This window comes from Odontesthes bonariensis, chromosome 6, assembly GCF_027942865.1.
Source record: "Odontesthes bonariensis isolate fOdoBon6 chromosome 6, fOdoBon6.hap1, whole genome shotgun sequence".
Classification (NCBI taxonomy): domain Eukaryota; kingdom Metazoa; phylum Chordata; class Actinopteri; order Atheriniformes; family Atherinopsidae; genus Odontesthes; species Odontesthes bonariensis.
Genome location: NC_134511.1, coordinates 8769721 through 8793500, shown reverse-complemented (window position 1 = coordinate 8793500; position 23780 = coordinate 8769721). Strand labels below are relative to the sequence as shown.

The following is a 23780-nucleotide window of genomic DNA, read 5'->3' as shown; positions in this document are numbered from 1 at the left end:
TGATGTCACTGCTCTGTGTTCTTTGTGGCTGTAGTGGAGGAGGAGGGACGGGATTCAGAGTCCTGCGGTGGGAGGTTTAGTGCACTGAGTGGGCAGCAGCTCCAGCATCTGCTCCCTCTTAGCAGCAACCACACTGGGTGTTATTGTTCCCGACAGAGATGAAAAAAAGGGAGGGGGGAGGTTGACAGAGGTGGAGGACGGGAGAAAAGAGGAGAGATAGCAAAGCATGAAACCCAAGCTTAGAAAAGTTAAAAATAAAGACAAGAGAGATGTGTTAACCTGATGAAGCACAGTTGTAGTGGTTGAAAAATGAGACGGAGGGGGAGTGTGAAGTCATATGTCACCAGAGGCGAGGGAAGGGAGACCTGATGAGTGGGGAAGCCTCATAAAAGCATCATTAGGGAGTAGGTTGTACCTCCAGGCATGCTCGCTCAATGACTCACACCTACAGCTCGTTAGGACTTCTACACACCAGAGAGGAGGCTGAGTTCAAGGCCACGAGAAAGATAGTATGTCAGAACATATGGCAAGAAATGGATAAATAAAACAACGTTGCCCATGTTTGACACTTAAATTTCAGAAGAAGCGAAAACAACTTCCAAGAATAAAGTACAAACTGTCCCTCTCATCTGTCAGCCAACTCACACTTCAGAACATGCATGTTTATCCACAGTGCAAAAATGTAGTTGTGTAGCAATTAAGTCTCCAAATTTGTTTTGTTGTGGCCTGTTATTTTGTACAGGGTAGCATTCATGTGATGTGACTGTGGATCTCAACCATGTATTTTTTTCTATATTTCTAAATCTTGCCATGCAGCTTTTTGTTACGTAACTCTAACCACGTATTTTTTTCTACATTTCTAAACCTAGCCATTAGGGGTGGGCGGTATGCACTGTATCATACCTTATGCTATATTTTTCACCAACGGTAGAGATTTTTTTGGCATACCTTATACCGCAATAGCTCATGAGTCCTGTAGATGGCAGTAATGCAAAGTTTTGAACATCCGCTTGGATATGCCGGGCGACAGTAATCGCAAGACAAGGTAACACGAGTAATGCGGGCTAACCATGCTCCGGAATATGAGTCAAAGCCGGTGTTCTGTCGATTTCTACTTCTTGTCGAGATTTGCTACTTTGTGGTTTGCGCATGCGCCGAGCCGATTTTCTAAGTTTCGTTTTCACGCCCATAATGTTTTGCTACACTGCGTCTCAGCTGGTGTGTAACGGTAACATCCTCAAAATCCTGATTATTATCTCTTTTATTATGTATTTTTTCTACATTCCTAAACCTAGCCATGCATCTTTCTGTTGCGCAACTCTAACCATGTATTTTTTCTACATTTCTAAACCTAGCCATGCAGCTTTCTGTTGCGCAACTCTAACCATGTATTTTTTCTACATTTCTAAACCTAGACATAATTGTTGCTGTTTTTTATTTTACTGCAAACAAACATAATTTCACAGAGTCAGCAAGTAATAAAATAGTTAGGTATCGACCATGCATTTAACATATGGCAGTAAGAGTTAGGAAAACATAATCGCTTAAAAAAAGTGACCGTATAATTATTTTTTTGCATCAAAATATCTTTTTCCTTGATTTCTGGCTGCCAAGTCTTGCCCCACAGCTAAACATACAAATTGTGCTGGTTGCAGGAACCAGATGTCCTACTGGTCGTATAGGGTTGTATAAAAATAAATAAAAGATTTAATCTTGATAAGCACTAATAGGTAGTTATTTTGAAAGACAACAGTTTTATGTTTTTCAGTAAAACAGCTGTTTTCATGTTGACGTGAATGCAAAACATGAATGTTCTGACTGTTTTGTGTAGGCATGTCATGATTTCTAAGGGAAAAGACTGGTATTTAATGATTTGGCGGCTTTTCTCTCCCACTGAAATGCCTAAATGATTCCTCAGAGCTTTACTACTGAGACACATTTCTTTTTGATCCAGCTTTGACTTACTGATCCAGCTCCAGTTACTTACTGTAACTGGAGTTATTTTACAACACAAAACAAAATCTTCCTTTTATTCAAGACAATAAGGAAAAACTGGGCATTTGTTTAAAACCTCTATTTGTTTAATTTGGTATATTCAGACATGTTTTCATTGACTGGTTTGAAGGCAGAAGGAGGTGGTAAAGGCTGCGTTTCTTGCGGTTGTAATTCAGTAGAAGAAGTAGTTATCTTCACCGGCAACAAACCTCTAAGAGGAAAAAACAACGACAACTGTGGTAGATATCAGTAAGAGGAAAACAAAGATATTTATAAATTTGTATCAAATCTTCGAAACAAACAAAAAACACCTCTAATGTACAAAAATATTTTTTGCCCATTAGTTTCTTTAAGATTGTTACAGTTTCCATTAATCTTTTCTTATTAATAGCTCAAATGCAAATCAAATACAGAGATGGAAACATAGGGGTCTATGTCGATCGACTTTCTATCGGGGCAAGTCCCAGGTGGCCGTTTTAGGAACTACTTTTTGTAGCTGAAATGTTGATAGCATGTTACTATGCAGTATGTGGAATGTGGATTGGTTTTGGCTCTAGTAATTTGCTGACAGCTTTCTATGTACACAAGTCTCCTGACGGGCCAAGAAATATAAAGATATAAAAATGCACCAGAGAGGATACAAGATGTATTTTAGCTTCCACCTGTAAAATTGTTCACTTGGTGCAAGGAAAGAAAGGGCTGAATACTAACAACATTATATGCAGGTCAGCCACCAAATTAAAGCCACAGCTGCAGAGTAACACTGCTCATCTAATGCGATGCAATGTTCTGCTGGGAAAACCGACATCCTGGTATTCTCATGGATGTTATTTTGACACTTGCCACCCCCGACTGCAAAAGCACTCCCCTAAAGAAGCAGCCTCCTCCACCAAGACAGCAGCGGGCCTCGCAAAAACTGCTTATTAAGATGGCAAAAAGCTCCAAACTCCCCAGAAACCAATCTGATGGAATCTGATGGCATCAATGGGAGCCCGTCTGATCCACAAAGACCCCATTCCACAACCCACAGGACCAAAACGATCAACTGACTATGTCCAGGTAACAGACGCTTCAGGATAGATGGGGTTCATTCCTAACTTTACAGGTCAGAGACATTTTAGTGGCATGAGTAGAACCTACACAATATTAGGCCTGTGGTCATAATGAGCAGTCAGAACGGTGTATAAGCGTCTCCACACTGGATTCATTTCTAGGGCCTGGAGGTTGCTGCTTAATCCTGCCAAGACTTCAGATTCAGCATCCCAGTATCTGGTGTTACTTTATAACTTTTAAGAACTGATTGTTGAAAACATTTTTCTGGGATGACTAAAACTGTTCTGAAGCTTAAAATCTTACAGTATGCATAGTATACAATATGCAGAAGCTAAAGATTCTCGTCATAACTAGCACACGACTCTTTGCTGCATGTCATCCTCCTTTTCTGCCAACTATCCTGTCTCTCTTTACTTGTTAATTAAAGGTCATTAAGCCCTGGGAAAATCTTTAAAATTAGTGACCAATAACAATGAAACTAGAAAAATTAGACCCACGTCTTTCTTTTTTTAGTGTTGAGAATATTCTTTCCGTTAAAATCTACATTGGAGGCTTAAGACTCTGTCTGATCGGGGCTACTGGGGTTATACAGGTTGTCTGCCATTTGGCTGAACTCTTAACAAAATCATGTAATACTCATTCCCACCCCTGCCCAGTTGTGTTCGTCCTTTTGGGATTTCTCGCACGTACCTGAAATGTTGATAACATGTTACTATGCATGAGTATGTGGAATGTGGGATTGGTTTTGGCTCTGGTAATTTGCTGACAGCGTCCTATGTACACAGGTCTCCTGATAGGCCAAGAATTATAAAGATATAAAAATGCGCCAGCGAGGGATACAAGATGTATTTTAGCTTCCACCTGTAAGGTCAGTAGTTCATGTGTGGCTTGCGTTGCAACTCTGTGGCTGGCACTGACCCTGAATGCTGTGCAACCCCATATGCACTGATTCTTAGATTTACAGATATCGTGAATCATGAAAGACATCTTCATGGATAAAGAAAATGTGTCTTAATGAAACCTCCTAAAGCAAACTTCATAATACATTACTTTGATGACGTAGTCGGTGCACATTAAAATAGATCAAACTTAAACGGGAATTAAATCAATACTCTGATCATCTCTACTTTGGAAGCTCTACTCAGCCTTATTTTACTGGTGTTCTGCCAGCTGAGGTAAGACCAGCCCTTAGTGTACATAATAACCACACAAAAATCAGAATTCTTAATCATGCATTAGAAAATGTCTCTACCCGTTAAATGCAGTCAAATCCCACCCAAGTCGTCGCCTCTTCAGCAAATGTGTACATGTTACAATGAAAGGAGACTTACCATAAATCTGAGCGTCCTGGCATGAGCCTTTTCTTTCCGCTGAAAAATAGTTCAAAATCTTGGGTCTTGAGTCTGTGGGCGTAGTCTATATAGCCAGATACTTCCTGTCCAAGAGTATTATGATCCCTTATGAAAATGACTGTCTGAAAAAAAAAGAAAAAAGAAGGAAACCCTCTGTGTAAATAATCATGACCACTATGCCTCTTTTAAGTAAAAACCAGTATGGCCATTGCCAGCTGTGGAAAGTGAACAGATAGGGGGATTCTGTTACAAATCCTCCCAATTTGAAATGCAAAGGCTAATGTTATACTTTGATTTGGGTAAAAACTAAAATGATTCCAACTTATGTCATACTGGAGAGGCCAGAGCTCCCAGAGTTGGACTGTAGTGCTCAGAAAAGTGCGTGGGGCTCGGGCTGTATCCTTTAACCTACAGTCAGGGAAGTCTCAGTTCCGTTCCAACACTCCTACAGTCATGGCAAGAGTGTACCTTGAAATGACATGAAACGTGGACTTCTGACATAAAACTTAATAGCAAGGGTTGTGTGAAATGTTATAGAGCTTTATTGGGGGGAAAATAACTGAAGTTATAACAAAAGAGCACGTGATTCCAACCTGTAGAGGGAACCCCTCCATTGTTTCTCCCTTTTTTCATGTTTGTGTGTGCATTGAACTTTTGATTATTCGTATTCAGAGTCTCGGGACAGAGAATGTCATAAGTTGTGCAGATTGTAAACCCTTTGAAGCAAAGTTGTGATTTCAGGCAGCAGTTATATATAATTACTCTAAAATCTGTCTTGATGTTTCAAAGAGCCCTAATGATGCTCATTTACAGGTTCAAAACTTAGTTACGGTGGTCTTTTAAGTCACATTTAAGTGAAAAAACAATTCAAATAAAATGAATAATGGTGCAGCACCTCTTGTTACTTTTTATCTGATATGCTCCATTTTAGCCACTGTCTCTTGGAGCTCTACTCCTGTAAAACCCACTTTGTTCTGATCAATCAGCTATTTGGTCCAAAATGGCCGACTGCATGGCAGCTGTTTATTCTTTGTTTGTGGCATAGAACCGTAACTACTAAGCAGGTATTAGACAAATATGTTTCATGGTGAGGTGATTATGTACAGAAGCAAAGCCTGGACAACAAATGAGACGTGTAAGCTATTTTAGATCAGTGTTTTCTTTGTGAGAGAATAACTCCCTTTGATTTGGATTTTTTATATGCACAAAAACCTATTTAACACACTGAAGGAGAGGGAAAACCAAAAACTCATACCATGTCCTTTTAAAGTAATTTTACTTAGTTTGAATGAAGTAATAGAAACAAAAAACTTAACCAGACACGTTTACGCTGATCTCAAAGAGGATAACTAGGCCTGACACACACTGAGAACCAGCACAAAGAGCACAATTATACATCATAAATTCACGACAAGCTGTTGAGATTAAACTTTGTTTTCCCCCTGCTGTGATCAAAACAGTACATATAAATACAAATTATACTTATCCTGCTTTAATCCACTTAGCATCCACTTCATTGGAACAATATTCCATGCAGACTCTTTGACCAGTTTCGCTTTTCTTCTGGAGATTTTTCACTTGGTGCAAGGAAAGAAAGGGCTGAATACTAACAACATTATATGCAGGTCAGCCACCAAATTAAAGCCACAGCTGCAGAGTAACACTGCTAATGTAATGCGACGCAATGTTCTGCTGGGAAAACCGACATCCTGGTATTCTCATGGATGTTATTTTGACACTTGCCACCCCCGACTGCAAAAGCACTCCCCTAAAGAAGCAGCTTCCCCCACCAAGACAGCAGTGGGCCTCGCAAAAACTGCTTCTTAAGAGCTCATAGAACATGGCGAAAAGCTCCAAACTCCCCAGAAACCAACCTGATGGAATCTAATGGCATCAATGGGAGCCTGTCTGTTCTACAAAGATCCTATTACACAACCCACAGGACCAAAACGATCAACTGACTATGTCCAGGTAACAGACGCTTCAGGATAGATGGGGTTCATTCCTAACTTAACAGGTCAGAAACCTTTTGTTGGCATGAGTAGAACCTACACAATATTAGGCCAGTGGTCATAATGAGAAGTCAGAACGGTGTACAAGCATGTTGGCTGTTGATGTGTTACCAAGACAAAATTGAAGAAAATCCTGGCCCCAGATAATGTTTGAGCTTTTTAGATGTCGCTGACTACACTCCAAACATAGATGTCAGATTAAACCACAATGAGCGATATGGGGGGGAGGTTTGGATTCTCCAATGCAAACAAAACATAAATCTAAAGACAGTTTCCCAGCTGCTCATCAGAGTAAAGTCTTTGAAGGCAAGTTCAAACCACACACAACCTGATGGAAATAAAAAAACAAGGATGACAAATGTTTTTGTCACCGGATTCAGACAGAGTGACTCAAAGCCAAGTTGTCCAAACCCCCTCGGGCGACAGCAGAACATGAAATGATCTTTTCATGTCGACTTGATGGTTTAGATAACACATGATGACAAAGGATGGGAAGAACTCCAAACAGGACACGCTCAGGTGTGAAGAGGTTGTTTTGTCTGCCTTCTTGAAAATAAAAAAAGCTGCTCTTCTTTCTTTTCAGACTCATCTTGAGAAAGGAGGACTCCTTTTGTGTTCGACTTGTCTTGTTTACTCTGAGCATGAATGAGTCCCACTTGTCGGCTTACAGTAACACAGTAAGAGGATCCTTGTGGAATACCTCAGCCAGTGATATCACATTTGAATAACTGTCAGGGAACGGGCCATCTGTGGATCCCTTTACTAAATAGGCATGAGATAACTAGCACTCCAGAGCTTAAAAGAAAAGAGTGTTCCTGTCTCGCTGTCTCTCAAATGTTTAAAACAGATGCTATCAGGTTCACAGCTGGCTGGAGGCCTGAGCCATTTACCCTATGTCCTGGCTCCTATCCTGACAAAGCCAGCCTTGAAAAGACATCAGGTGTTAGTCAAAGGCAACAGGGGTGAGTACCATTCTAGTGGTGATTGTAAGAATAATGGATACCACCTTGGTGCTTAAATCAATAAGCTTCCAAACAAGTCAGGATGTATTTCACAGTAAAAAACTTTAGATAGATAGATACTTTATTAATCCCAAGGGAAGTTCAAATAGCTCTTAACAGCCTTCAGTCCTCAGCTAGAGATCTTTTTATAGTAATTTGGATCCAACTGTAAACCAGTAACATCAAACTCAAAATGGCTTTGCACTTAACATTATTTGTAGTATTAGTGCCAGGGCTCATTCAGAATGTTTTTCTAATTTAGTATTAATTTATTGTAACTTTGTGAAATGTAAAGAGGTAGAAGCAAGTCAGATTATTTAAAAATTCCTTTATATAAATCCCCAAAACCTTTTGAGAGTATATCATTGACTAGTCACCTTTTAACCTGTTAAGATTTAAGTCGTTCTTTGCTCATGGATACAGGCATACACATATGCTGCCTCAGTGTTAATGAGTTACATGTAAATTGATCTGGCGACTGTGAGAGGTTGTCTCAGAGATGAGCTGACGTACGTGTTGGAGACAGCCAGCAGGGTACAACAAACCATTCTAATGTGGGATGTCGTTGTCTCTCAGTTGATTCCGAGGTGGGCTCTGGAACAGACACGCTGTTTGGTCAGCATGAAAATAAGGAAAACCACGTGCTTCCATAACTTGTGTGATGTAAATGTTAATGTACTTCATGTATATAGCCCTTTACAGACAATCCTTACGGTGTACCAAAGTGCTTTATAGCAGGTAATAAATAAAGAGAAGAATAAGTAAAAACAAAAGAACAGTGAAAGCAATAAAATACAACAAAATCGAAAAAGATAAGTGTCATCACACTACTGGGTATTAAAAGCAATCCTAAATAAGTAGGTTTTAAGCCTAGATTTGAAGACGCCCAGGTCAGAAATAAGACGCAATGAAAAACAAAATTGATCTGGAAACTTTGAAGCATGTTTACAACAGAGAATCTGGATAAAAATGACCACATTCATCTTTGTGTTTTGTTTGTCTCAGACTGCAAGTGTTTTTTGTCCTTTTTAAACTTTTTTTAAAAACAACATTGTATATAAAAACCTCTGAAATGTACTTTGTTGTTTAAAAAGAAGATCTGATTGTGACAGCTGATCATGTTCAATTCAACAAAATAAAAAACTTTTTGTTCTTTGGTAGTAGAAATGAAATCGGGGTATAAAATTACAGTATTTTTAAGCCATCTGCTGAAAAATCAGAACTTTTCAGTAAAATTAGTAAAACGAGACAAAACAAAAATCGTGTGCATCTTTCATACAAATGCTGGAAAAGAAATACATGTAAATATATATTTTTTGTGAGCCAACTTCAACAGGTAGGCGAAGTTTCATCTCACATACAGGGATCAGGGAGGAGGACAAAAAGGTCAGACTCTTGTTTGCTGCAAACAAGCAACCTGAGTTTTCACCCTCCTTGGTGGAGGGAGCCTGGGGACCTCCACCTTACAGCATGGAAAACAAGTGGAGGCCTTTTGTCACCTGTCAGCAATTACCAAGAACAGGTGCTGTGACCTCACAGGGCAGTGAGGGAGAGGCCCCACTTTATGGCAAACATCAGTCTGTTATGCTCGAGAAGCGCAGCACTGCACAGGTCCCAGGTAAAGATGCAGGCTCATTGTGATACTCAGATTCAGTTTGCTCCTCTTTGGATATCTTCTTTGTATGTGTTCTCTGTGTTCTCTGAGACTTCACCAGTGACCTTAAGCAGAGGGTAACATAAACTGGTAAAGAATAGTAGAATGGGTGTATACATCAAATCCTTGATCCACGAAACGCAACAAAGCACCTCAAATTCTTGTGGCCACCCTGCATCCACACATGAAGATGTTTATATGCTCGGAAACAAACAGATAAATCTGAATGCTGTTGACAATGATAATTACGAGGTCTTTAAAAACTGTGGAGCGATCCCCCTACCTCTTGACACACAGATGTGAATTACTCAATAAACCACGGGCTAATCTTTCAATGCCCCACAGCTGAAAGAGAGGGATTTACAAATTTGAGTCAAACAGAAGCTGACACCGGGCTGACACGTACTGTGCCCCTCCTTTGTGCTTTGACAATGTCCTACAGGTGGGGACACAATGGCCGGACCACCTGACATCCTGTGGCATGAGGAGTGTATGATTGAATGTGAGTGTGACGGTAGGTTTTCTATCTGTGCGTTGTGCAGAAAACAAAAAGAAAAAGAAACAGCTGAAGAGCTGAACAAACTTAACAAAGCACCAGAACAAAGTAATGGACTTCTGCACCTTCTCTGCAGAGGCTGAAAAACCTCTGGAGCTTAAGGCTGTGAACGCAGGAAGCTTCGGGAAACTTCCCTCATCCTTGTTTGGTCTGTGTGCTCATCACCGGCATGGGGTCTGTCAGGGACAGAAAATTCTGATCGGCTGTTCAGTGTTGTGGAACTGACACTTTAAAATTAAAATGTTTTAATTTTTGTGTTCTTTTTTCAGACATGGAGCTTAAATTCCTGATTAAAAGCATGTACGGAAGAAAAAAACATCATTATAATATAATGTAGTGAGTTTACATTATAATTAATAAACAAAAAGCAGATGAAGTGTAAAATTTACAAATATTATTTTATATTTGTTAATATTTATATATAATATATATAATAATATTTGTTTGTTAATATTCAAGTGTAGAGTTTAAAACAATATTAAAAAATGTCTTTTTTTTAACTTTACATGCTTTAATACCTTATAAGTAATGTGCAGTATGTAAGGATTATTAGTATAATAACTTTCATAGATAAAAGTGTTTTTCAATAAATATTTAACATTGAATAAAGACAATAAACAAAAAGGCAGGAACAAACATATACACCCTTTCTAACTAAAAGCTTGCCTAAATTAAAAAAGTTTTCAGTCAGTTTAAAAGGAATCACCAGGGTGGGTATGACTATGTTGAGCTCTAAAGGTTATTACCAATAATTAATATTTCATCCCAGAATGAAGTGCTAACCAGTGGAGAGATGATAAGACTAGAGTCATGTTTGCTCTTCTGTTGGTTCCAGTTAAAGACCAATGTATTTTTTTTTCTATTAAGGCAAGTAAGAGTGTGTTACAGTAATGAAAACGAAAAGAAATAAAAGCATGGATAATAATCTCCAATTCAGACTTAAGACACCGGCCTTTTTAATTTTTAAATATTCCTAAAATGGAAAAAAAAAATCACATGATAAGATAAGAAATAAAATTGTCCTGTGCAGGAGTATTCATACCATGATTGTCCTCACTGGTATGTACACCGTACACTGGTTATCCACCGCATTGGTTGTTGCATGAGGAAACCGTGACTTCGACACATTGTCATAACTGTTTATGTTGGCATTTGAGGGGCTGGACTCACTGCAGTCTTCTGTCTAAACAGTAGGTGTCGCCACTGAGAAAATGCCACAGCTACACTGCAGGAATAACACCAGAGGAAGGCCTATAGGATACAATGTAAAAACAACTACACAGATTTGATGTTTTTGTACAGTTTAGAACCTTTGTACCTCCTTGAATCTTGGTGGGTTGTACAGATGGCTGTAAAGGAGGACCTGCTCGTACACTCTTCCCCGCAGCTCTTTCTGTTTTTTTACATCCCACTCATGCAGAGGACCATAGGTTGCAAAAATAGAGAAGTGCATGACCGGACGAAAAGACACCAAAGTGCCTGGCGTGCAGATTGTACACTGTAACAGGTGATTGACACCAAGCATGTGTCCATAGTACCATTAAAAGACACAAATACAAACTAAATCACCCATAAATCAGTACAGTACACAGTACAAGCCCTCTTTTTCTTTTCTTTTTCTTCTCAATCCTAAATTGACTGTAGGTGTGAATGCAAGAATGCACATTTTTGTCTCATTCAACTCTATGTTAGCCCTATGATGGACTGGCGACCTGTCCAGGAAAGCCGGGATAGGCTCAATCTTCCTCTTGCAACATGTGCTCTTATGTTTGAAATATGCTGTTTTTACACATCTGTGGTTCCAAAAACACCATTTTACTATGTGACAGTTAATCTCATCCACTGATTAATGTTATATTTTTGTCAAAACAATGGAGTGCTTCATAAACACAAGCAGATCAATCAAGCTGGCCACAACACTGACTGTAGTTTAACCATCCCCCCCATTCCTACACACTGACACCACCAACCTGTCTACCAGCCCCCATAGCCTCTTCTTCACCCATCCTCCAGCTCACCTTTGCCCACACCAACCTCCCCCAGTCCCTGGGAACAATCCTGCAGTGTCAGGGAGCTGTGCAGGTGTCTTGTGGTGTCAGCTGCCATACTGTTTATTATTGGTGGGCTGAGCTTTAGCAGGAATCCTGGGACATCACTAACAACTGTGTAAATTTGTTGGGGTAAGGAAAACATGGCCTGTTCTACAGGCATCTTTTTTAGGTTGGAGTCCTTTTTCTGGAAGGTTTTCAATATTCCAAGAGAAGTGTGTGCTGTATGTGTGTGTGCATTGGGCATCGGGAGGGGCTCAAGAGTAGGATGAGGAGGGGTCATTGCTTATTTGACTTGGAAGTGACTTCACACAGCTAACTTGTGCAATAGTTGCAATGGTGGAAACCATATGTGCTGAGGTGTCTTGTGTAGGGATCTACCAGAATTACACATCCTGCAGGATATGCTATCCAGAGCCAGAGCTCGCTAACTGAGGAGTTGAGGAGTTACTAACATACTTCGGTCAGCGCTAACTGCTATGACTTGAGTCCAACATATTCTTGTATGTATGAGATTATTACGTAAAGTAAACTCATATGACTTTGATTCCTTTTAATCTATTGGATATACTTTTACCATTTTAAGAAACAAGGCAATTTAAAGCAAACTAGAAGAACATGACAACAAGAAAACCACAGATGAGCACTTGAACCTCAGTTCAGTTTTGAACTGACAACGAATAATTTGTTTCAGTTCAAACCTTTTTTATGGATTATGCAAATAGATAATTAGCTCCTTGTTAAACCTTTACTCTTTATATTTGGCTTGCTGCATTAGAATTAGATTATTTTGAAAAAATATTGTGAAAAATACAGTAATTGTTTCAGTTTTCATATTCTCTATTTTGAGCTTATTGTTGGACTGTATTCTTTGTGCAGCTGAATGCATTTCACAAAGATAAAAATTGACTGTTGGGGATGTCAGGAGTTTTAAGTGGACCTCTCTTGTCTTTTCAATGTGTATAAACATTTAAAAACATGCCTAACTGTACTATGTTAGGTTCTACACTAGAACTATGTTAGATAATAAAACAACAAATAATGACCCGACTATGCAAACATTGCTTCCTCAATTTTTTCTTTTGTTTTCTTTCTGTCTTTTTAAAAATACTCCAAGGCATCAATTGTTTGTCCTCGCTGTGTCCTGCCTGGTGTGAGAGGCGTGTGCACACGCACTGTCGGGTAACATAGATCCATAAAACCAAGATAGTGGTGAGATATTGGTATTAACTTTGGTTAACAGTGTCGCTAATTACCTTTGTGTTAAAAATGAACCTTCTTCACAGCAAAAGGTTCTAAATAAAAAAATAAAAAATTGAACTAAGCAATGTTTGAGGCCATGTTTGTAATGACATCTGTCCAGCTGGCACAACTGAGCTTGTTATGCGTCTTGGGGAGTTCAAATGAAGTGATTAACTTCTGTAAAAGTTTAATTAAGCTCTCCCACATGCGCTGCTTTTAAATCATCTGGTGGCAACATGTCGGTGTCATGCATGCATTATGGTTATTTCCTGATGAGAGGACAATTTGATTAGATCGTTTTACTGACTAATACGTGAAATGCAGCAGTCACAATGACAGACAGACATGGAAAGCAGTGTTGGGAAAACCAAATCTTTGTAGGGAAAAAAAACATGCTGAAAATATTCAATTTTCACCTGCTTCCTTCCACACAACCACCTCACCGAATGCACTGTCCGATGGCAAATATGGCAAGTGCTCTTTCACAAGCATGTTTTAATTAAACATGAGGAAAGGTTATCGGCGTCGGCATGAATGCCATCACTTTCGCAGACTGATTCAGCCATCAATGTTACGTATCTCAGGTGAAAACAGCCTTTGTGTATTAATCATCATAAGGCAATCAGGTGGTACAGAATTCTACATATTTGGAGGAATGGACAAAAGCTTAAATGCTAAATAAATGTTAATACCTCTGAGTCCACACAAGGCTGTGGCTATTTAGTTGGTATTTTAGATCTATTCTCAGAAACTGAATTAAATTCAAAGTTAAAATTAGTATGATATCCAATTCTAATGTTTATAACGAACAAAATTTAATGTAAAAAAGGGGTAAGCAGGGGGGCTTCTGTTGCTGCTGGTTCTTGATGTTATTTTGGGGTTTAAGAACTTTTTGAATGAGTCTCAAGCAGTAGGCTACAAAAGTAACGCACACAAACTGCACGCACAGACTGGGAAAGTGAAATGTGTTGGCGAAGGCCGGTGTTTAAGAGCTATTTGTACGGTGCCGTGAGTCACCATAATCCGTTGGAGCAGCCTTTAACTTAGCCTCTCATCACAGCCCTCCGAATGGGCCTCTGACAGACTGCAGCCACCCTTCCCAGACTTCCCTGCACTCTCTCCAGGCAAACGCGGCTGCTTTGGGTCCAAAAAAGTGTAATTTTAAAACTGGTCTATATCTACAAAAATAAATAAAAACCACGGCGGCTGAGTTTTAACCCACGTACTCAATGGAAGCTGTGATTTCACATACGTGAATATCTGTTTACTATCAAAACACAGTAGTTTGAACCTGGTCATTTCAGTCGCCATCTACGATTCCAGTGTGCCATTATGTCACCGAGATACCTTACCACAATTCAGGCAAAAAGAAAAGAAAATCTTTTTCATTTCTGCGTCTTCTTGTTGTAATTGTTATGACAGGTCTGATTGTGTGTGAAAGCAATAAAGTTGTAAATATTCAAAAGACATTTCTATTCCTTTAGTTTATAATTACAGGGTGTGCCACTAGACAGATGTCTTGGCGCTGGATGAAAAAAATGCACAAGTGAACTGTTCAAAAGAACTTTTTGTCCAGACTGTGGTTTAATGTTGCATCTGTATTCTCCTAAAGCCCTATACAAAGGGTGGCCTGGCCACACAAATAAAGTGCAAACAAACCTTGCTTTTCTTCTTTTTTATTTTCCATGAAATGCAACGGCTTGGAGGATTTTCCCCTCTTAATCATTCAGAAACGCAGTTTCTTTCTAGGGATACACTGTAAGTGAAAACACTGTGTATACATGTTTAGTTCTGTACCTTTTAAACATAGTGCATGTACTAATACACCCTACTGTATGTGAAAGGTTTTTGTGTTGAGACCACAAGAATTTCTCACACTATGGTCATTTTGCATGAGATGCTTTGCTAAATAGTGGTTAAAGGATATAAGATCTAAAGAGATGCAAAGCTAAAATGGAAGCTAGAATATGGGATGTTTAGTTGTTGACACGACTTTTGCAAAAAGGCATATTTGTGCGTGTGTTTACCTCAAGTGTTCTCCAAATAAAACCATAAACAGACGTCATGGGTGTTTGTGTAAGCGATGAAATAAATAAATCCTGGGGCAGGTGTCCTCCTATTGAGCTTTCTAAGCACCCAATAGTGGACAGCTACGCCCAGTGAGGTTAGCCATGAGGGCAGAACAACTGTGGCCAAATACCAAAGGGGAAGCAGCTCAGTCAATCAGTCAGGAAGGCAAGGCAGCTAGCTCAACCCTTGGCTGCATTGGCTTCTGTCTTTTTGGAGAGCCCGGCAGTAAAGCCGACACCACAAAATAAGTGGCTTGAACCCACACACTTCAAATTACAGGGCACTCGAAATCAGAAAATGCTATCCTGCTTTTCGCAATTGATGTTTAAGAAATTCTATTAAAACCTCCTTAGATTGGCCCATGATGCAGCTTTGCTTTTTTCCCTCGCCGCTGGCTGGATAGATTGTGCTTTTTCTCGAGAATCGTCATTGTCCTCACAAGCAGCAGCACTGTTTCTTATGTGGAAGTTATTGTCTTTGGAAGACATGGATATGGCTATTAAACTACGAGACTCAATGGGAAAGAAAAGTCACCCCATGCTTCTAGTGTAGTAGTGCCAAGAAAACTTCCTGGTACAACATAAGGCTGTGATGGAGAGATGAACCAACATGACTTGGGCAATTTTTCTAAAACCAAAGCTACAAACAGTCTAAAAGTAACTCAAAGTTTTTGGATAAGCAATCATATTTTTTTGATAGAAATGTATTGAACATAACTTTTTTATGCACCTAAAGTATCATCTATAGCTCAAACAGAAAAGCAGTATGAAAAGTAAGTGTGCAATAAATGGAGATTCTTGATTACAGAACTAGGGGGCTCTTGTATTGGTCCAACATCTGCTATCCAGTCAAAAGCACTTGGATGGAGCTAAATCAAGAAAAAAGGTGCTTTTTCTAGACCTACTAGCTTTCACTACAGCTAGAGCTGAAGATAAAGATAAATTGACTGACAAAAACAACAGCAGCAATCTCCTGAAATTACTCTGCAGCCTGTTAAAGAAAAGAGTTAAAGGTCTGAAATCCTTGGCAGGTGGCACACATTTTCCTGTTCCCCACAACTGCAGCTGATATTGGCCTCCACCATATGGATAATAAGCTGTCAGCTTGACAGGTGGCATCACTTAGAGCGCTTGGTGCAGAGCAGTGTAACAGAAAAGGGCTAAAGTTTCTGCTCACTTGAAGAGAGAAAAAAAATCCTGTCCCTACAGTAAATTAGTCGCATGCCTGAATTCAAGGAGGAATTACGGGTTGAGAATAGCAGGCGGGACCAGCACATGTGGTCACAACACAAATCAGTCAAACGCCATCTAAGCTACGGATTTCAGACACCAAAGTGACCAAGCAAAGCATATCTTTTCCCTCCCCTCCACTCCTACAACCATTTTCCACATTCCACTGGCTTTTAAATTACCAGTGGGAAGAAGAATACAAGTTCAGCCTAAATATATTTTAAGACAGTGCACAAAGTTACTTGTCCACTTGTAAGTAAGCAAAAGCTTGTTTAAAGAATTGAAAAGATGAATAATTGTGTCATGAACTTTGTGGGCATGTTAATTAATGAGATTTACATTTACATTTTATTCCTTGCTTATGGCCAAAGTTTCATTTCAGTGTGCAAGTTTGATTTCATTCCTCCTGACCGCCAGAGGGCGGTGCTTTCAGCGCTGGATATCTTCATCTCACATTTGGGCAGGTCGAGTTATTATACCCACAGACATTATAAAGAGTAGACGCCACATAGACCGCTGGGGCGCGAGAAATGTGGCCGCCATCTTGGACCGGTCATTCTACCCATAGACACCCATAGCACTGTGCGGCGTATTGCTGTGCAAATCGGTGGACGATTGCGAACAGGGTCAGGGGATTACTTTTCACAAGTAAGATTCAACATTATTGTTGGTTGCATTTTGTGAATAGAATATTATTGTACTGTATTTATGTCCGCCAGCGAAATTGTAGCCAGCAGACATTAAGCTATGCTATTTCTATAGCTGGTGTTGGGCACTGCGCTCTAGCGCCTGCTGAGCAGCTGGCCCAAACATGTGACCTGGAACCACTGGAAGAGAACGGAGAGTACGGCAACACCCTTCCGACAGAGAGGACTGCGCCAGCCAGACTTGGCGGCGTGCCAGTGTCACTGTTGACATCGGGGCCTGACTCAGGCCCCAAGGCAGAGGGGTCTTTTTCCATCTGATCCCAGCTGCTCTCATCCACCTGCTTGCCCAGGTGCACAGCTGAGGTCCTTTCAATATTCGGGGCATTATGATCAGCCCCAGCGGGCTCCCTCCCAACCATTTTTTCAGGTGCCAAGAGGACCAGCCCCCAGTGGTCACCCCCCCCAAAGGCTCTAGGAGCCGGGGGGTCGGACCTGATGCTCAAAAGGCCAGTGTCGTGCGCTTCTCTCAGCAGCACATCAGCTACTGGGAGAGGGAGACCACGGACCCTTGGGTGGTATACACACTGTCCAAGGGATACACATTGCAGTTTCCGACGCCGGCCACCAACTTACTGCGGGATCAGGATGTCTGTGATCAGAGATCCCGCAAAATCCCTCGCCCTCAGCAGGGAGCAGGCAACCCTCATAGACAAAGACGCCATCGAGCCTGTCGAGTGGCATACACGGCTCAATGGGTTTTATTCAGTGTAGTTTTTGGGACAGGATGCCTTGACTCGTGTTTGGCCATCCCGCCTTATATATGCCTTTCCTCCGATTCCGCTCATTCGCGTGACATTGGAAAGAGTGCGACAGAAGGACCACAGACTGCTACTCGTGGCCCCCAACTGGCCAGGGTGACAAAAGTTTCCAGTACTGCTGAAACTACTACAGGGGGAACCATGGCGCCTCCCAAGGAGACCGGACCTTCTCTCTCAGCTGGGGGGACACGTATGGTATCTGAATCTGGATCGCCTTCAGCTTTGGGTCTGGCCATTGGGAGCCAGGACCCACTTCTGGCATCCTGTGACCAGTCGGTGTTAAGTTCCAGGGCTCCCTCCACTAGATCCCTCTATGCTAATCTCCCAGTGGTGCCAGACACAGGGTGAGGTGCCGGAGAACTGCTTGGTGGCCATCATTCTGCGTTTCCTGCAGTCATTATTGGACGCGGGCATCAACCTTAAAGGTATATGCGGCGGCCATTTCAGCAGGACATGCCAGAGTGAACAAAAAGACAGTGGGGTCACACTATCTGGTTAGTCAGTTCTTGACACATAGGCGTAGGCCATCAAGGGTCACTGTGGTACCATCATGGGACTTGACGTTGGTTTTGAGGTCAGTGTGTCGGCCCCCATTCGAACCCATAGGAGAGACAGAACTCAGGTGGCTGTCTCCAAAGACGGCATTTCTGCTGGCAATGAATTCAGCAAAGTGAGTCGGTGAACTCCACTTGACTGTGGCAGATGATATCTACACTGAATTACTTTACTCATCAGCCTCTCAAGATTTTTTTTTATTTTTTTTATTCAGACTGCAACTCATGCACTACACGTTAGCTTTAAGAAAAAAATCATAGAATCCACAAACAAAAAGACATTTTGCAAAGTTTGGTCTTCTCTGTACTATGGGTTTTTAAGGGATAACACTGTTATTTTGATTCCCCTCCCTTATTAAAACAAGAGCCTGTACAACTTGTACAAAATACTGCAGGGCATAAACAGTGGTATACCACTGCTAACTAAACACTTATGAGGTTCAGATCCTACTAATTGTGTTCATGTGTTTCAATACTACTTTTCTAAAGACTCTAGCAATGCCACCAAGTAGTCCTTGTCTATGGCTGTTATTGAAAGTTTTCCTGCTGATTTATTCCATCAGAAGTGAAGCCTAACCTAAGTGTAGATAAATGGAAACAAAATTATTCCTCTTTTCTAAAGATCTAACCAAAGGAGCTAGGATGATTGACCTTGATTACAAGTTCTACCTATGAAAGCTAAAGAGATTTTCAAACCTAAACAATAAAAAGCTCACTCCAAGAGATCTGCTTTTGCAGGTGCACGAAACCACTGACAGCATGTGAGACTTATCAAGTTGAGAATTTTTGTCAAACATGTAAGCTGCTGCAGGCAAACAGAGGTGAGGCTTTCAGGTAACCACGGTTGTCTTATGCTTTCGATGTCTCATACATCTGAAGAAAAAGAGGAATGCAAACAACAATTTGTGAAAACTGATTCTTCTGATTCTAATCTTTTAATCATTCAACTTCAGTCAGCTTTATTGCCTAACCTTTTATTACAGCCCAAAACAACATGTGGAACACATGATAGACCTCCCCCACCTGCTCTCAACTGAGTTACAGCTACCAAAGATGCTTATGAAACTATATTAGCTGCATCTGCACAAGTGATGTAACAAAGAGATGAAATGGACGCCTGATGCTACAATGTACAAACATCCTGCGAAGCTCAGAGACACACTTCAGTCTTGGCTGAAAGAGAAATAAACTCTTCTTGGAGGTTCTGAATAGTTCAGATCACTATAATAAATCATTTTAATGTGGTCTAAATGACTGTACAGAGTTACCCACAGCGAAGCTTTGCAAAAGTTACACGGTGCCCTTGGTTCTAAAGTGGACACGAACAAAGCTGCCACAAACAACTTTTTTGGGTGCACTCCCTTCCTGTTATTTAAGACGGATGTTTTAACAGACTTTTGTGTGGAGGCAAGTACATGTTACATTCGTCAGCTGCATCTGCAGCTAAACAGATGCAGCGCTGGCCTGACTCACAAAGTTCCTACTTTAAGCAGAGATGCTGGCGACAGTAACCACATGACGATGATTCTGCAGTAGTAAACGCATACCAATGTTTTACACCAACACTTACTGGAATTTAAAGAGAAACCAGCACCTTCTCGAAGCATGACTACAATCCGGAAATTTGAAACCTTTGCTAAAGTCAATTCGAAAAACACCCTCTTTCATTTCTAAGGTTCGACTTATCAGGACAAAATTAAAAATTGACATTTGGTCCTTAACAGGTCTTAGAATTAGGTAAACATAAACTCAGACTAACAACCTGTAATATCTTACACCATGTCATAAGTCATTTAACCAAAACTAGGAGAAAATAAGTACACCGTATACTTCAGTAGCTTGTAAAACCACCTTTCGCGGCTTAAACTAGAAGTAATCGTTTTCTGTTTGATGTTATCAGTCTGTCATGTCACTGTGGAGGAATTTTAGTTCACTCTTCTTTATGCGTTGCTTCACTTCATTGACATTTGTTTCTGCACAGCTCTCTTAAGGTTCCAGCACAGCATTAATTCAGGCTGAAGTCTGGACTTTGACTGGACCATTGCAAAACCTTGATTTCTTTCTTTTTTACTCAATCCAACGTAGATTTACTGCTGTGTTTGGGATGATTGTACTGTTTAACGACCCAGTTTCAACAAAGCTTTAGATGTCAGACAAATGGTCTCACATTTGACTCTAGAATACTTTTGTGTACAAGAGTTGATTGTCGACCTGGGAACTGCAAGGTGGCTGCAACACAAGTCCAAATCATCAACCTTCCACCACCGTGCCTGACAGTTGGTATGAGGTGTTTGTGCTGATATGCTGTGTTTGGTTTTTTCCAAGTATGCTGCTGTGTATTATGACCAAACATCTCCACTTTGGTCTTGTCTGTCCAAAGGACATTGATCCAGATGTCTTGTGGTGTGTTCAGATGTAACTTTACAAACCTAAGCTGTGCTGCCGAGATGTTCTTTTTAGAGAGAAGAGGCTTTCTCCTGCAACCCTTCCAAACAAGCCATACTTGTTCAGTCTTTTTCTAATTGTACTGTCATGAACTTTAACATTTAATATGCTAACTGAGACCAGTAGAGCCTGAGATGTAGCTTTTGGCTTTTTAGCAGTTTCTCTTTCTGACCTTGAGGCGAACTTGCTGGGGGGGAGTCCCCTCCTGGGAAAACTGACAACTGTAGAATGAAGGACTCCATGTCGTTTGGAAATGGCCTTATAACCCTTCCCAGATCGATAAACACCAACAATTGCTTCTCTAAGATCAGTGCTAATGTCTTTCCTCCTTCGTAATGTGTTAACACAAACCTGATGTTCCAGATCAGCAAACAGACAGGGCATTTAGGCATGGCCTACCAGGCTTGCCATTTTGTCTTGTCCTGGTAGCACATAAGGTAATAGCCACTTATAGTTTGGTATGTCAAGGAAATGGAAAAAAAGGGAAAGTACTGTTTATTTGAGAAATATGTTAATATATCTGTTTTTAATCATTAATGCAGATGTGTTTGATGTGCTTGGAAACCCACACAGGTGTAGTGAAAGAAAAAAGAACAAGGAGGTTAAGAGGGAGTTGTCCTCTGAATTAGATTTGTGAAAACATGCTTGCAAGCAACCACATGAGACATAATTATTTTTCTTCCTTCTTTGTCTTGGACAGTTTGGTTGTGCTTTGGTCAGATGAAGTGAGACTAAAGGCTTTAGTGTCTTTATTTCCCACATTTTTTACTGACTACATGTCTCTGATGAGGTCCAACTGTAGCACTAGCATTCACTCCCTAAAGGACTGCTGTTCTCTGCTGTATGAACTGATTGAAGGTGTATGAAATATTTATATATATATATATATATATTTATATATGTTGAGTTAAACAAGGTATTTAGGCAGGACTAATATAACAATTATCATGTAATTATTTAATAATATGAGCCAGTGTAACTGTGAGTTAGCCTAAATGTGATTGAAAAACAGCACAACTGCACAGAAAGCCTGAAACAAGCAACCACAGTTTAATAGAATTAATACAGATAAAGGTCTGGATATGAGTCGAGCCCTGGCCTGCCACAGTGAGGTCTCAGCCTCTGTGTTTGGGGGCATTTACAGCACCTGGTGAGATACAGAGCAGAGTTGGTACCCTTATGAGTAAATACTACTGGTGCAGAATATCCAAAAAAAAAAAAGCCACGTAACTCAAAACCATGACCAACCACATAAAGCTGTGAAAATCTCAAAGTCATTTCCTCAACATCTTGCATCCTCTGATCCAGGAAGCCACATCGTAAACGTTTAGAGAGGTTAATCTTGATAGTGTATACCACTATCTAAACACCAAATGTTAACTCAGGTTCACACAACAGTTTCATTTCTAACACTGGTTTTAGAGGACAGGAGTGTCGACACTCTCCTGTTGGAGAAAGGGAATCAGCAGCAACAAGAACTGTGACACTATTAACGGGACTTTTTCTATCTAAATGTTAACAATGTTAACACTGGGAACCAGATTTTAGTCGTGATTTATTAAGCTCTATTCTTGTCACTGGACTAAAACAATTGTAAGGCATTTTCTCGATAATGTGAGCTGGTTCACTATGAGGTGTTCTTAGTCTTTGTAGGATCAAACACTTTTAAGGAAGAGTTTGTAACCATGTGTGTTCTGTTTGTCAGAGTAGCTTCGCCGTATAAGCTCTGAGTGGAATTTGGTAACAAGTCCATGTGAAGTAAAAAACAGGTTTAACTTTCATCAAAACATAATTCGACAACCACTGGCTAACATCTCACAATTATTTATTTCTAGTTCTAAAAATTTGCATGATCAGCAAATGAAGCAAGAAATCTTGGCACTGATATCTGTCATCCATTCCCAGGATATCAGCCAAATACACCCAAATCCCAGAAAGGTTCGGTCTCGCTCTTATAGAAGGCCAACGGATGATAGCCACGAGATTGTTGCTCAAATAATGAATTCATTACAACCTTTTATTCAGCATGATTATTCGTTTTTTCATCCTGTATATTTGCTGTTTATGCTTCAGAGCTGTACACTGATTCTTTGTACGATAACAACCAAATAAAGATCACTTTCACGTAGAAACTGAGGATTTAGACTTTACTGACCAACTTTCAGTGGACAGATTATTACTTTTATTATTGTAATTTTATATGTTTATGCATTTAGCAGACTTAAAAATGAGGATATAGTATTGTATGCTTATAATTGTACGAGTGTGTGCACTGACACATAGATTTAAAAAAAAAAAAATTGTATAAATTTGCAATTAGAAATCATGCAACACAGCACACACAATCTACATGTACTTTTTGTTCCAGCTTTACATGTTCAGCCTAAACTGTCACTCTTTGACAAAAAACAGACTTCAAAGCCATTGGGTGGGGCACAATTTCCTCCTAAAACATTTGGAGATTAGTCTGATCTGAGCAAGTCTACCAAAACATGATTTGCTGACATGAAACAATCACCTCCATGTTCAAAGCAAGTATGCCATGCCCTATTACAAACAGTCTCCTGAGACTTTTCAACATTTTACATCTCCAGGATCCCCACTTGAGAGGTTAACATTTGTGGTATGCGTCTGTCACAGCGGGCTTTTCTTTTTTTGAGGGTTTGAAGTGAACAAGCACTTTTCTAATTGTCAGCTCTTGCTCCCACAGCACATTAATCTGGGTAGCGTAGCCAGGGATTAGCTCTAAACAGAGGGGAAGTCCCTGCCTGTTGATCTTGCATGAGCCACAAACACACAAGCACTGACACACACGTCTGATTGCGTCTATGCATGTACTGTAAGCATGTAGTTTATGCATATGCGAGTACAAAATACGCACATTCACATACTGTACATGCACAATATCGGTTCCAGTCCACCAGCTAATGAGAGCCAGCTTTTTTAACCACTCACTGCATCTGACATCATGGAGTCCCACTGTATTAAGTCTGTTAACATTTAAGAATATAACTGAGTCAAATCAGGAACCACCAGTAAGCTAAAGACGGCAGGGTGGCCTTGTGGTTACAGCAACCACCTTGTAACTAAAAGGTCGTGATGCC

The 23780-nt window shown here is 40.3% G+C and overlaps 1 protein-coding gene across 1 annotated transcript in view; it reads right to left on the bottom strand.

Moving 5' to 3' along the window:
- Window positions 1–23780, bottom strand: part of cfap299 (cilia and flagella associated protein 299) — an 83712-nt gene that overhangs the window by 15216 nt on the left and 44716 nt on the right. The window contains exon 4 of the mRNA XM_075468921.1: window positions 4380–4522. Within this exon, the coding sequence (XP_075325036.1) occupies window positions 4380–4522 (143 nt within the window). The remainder of the gene's footprint in view (window positions 1–4379; window positions 4523–23780) is intronic.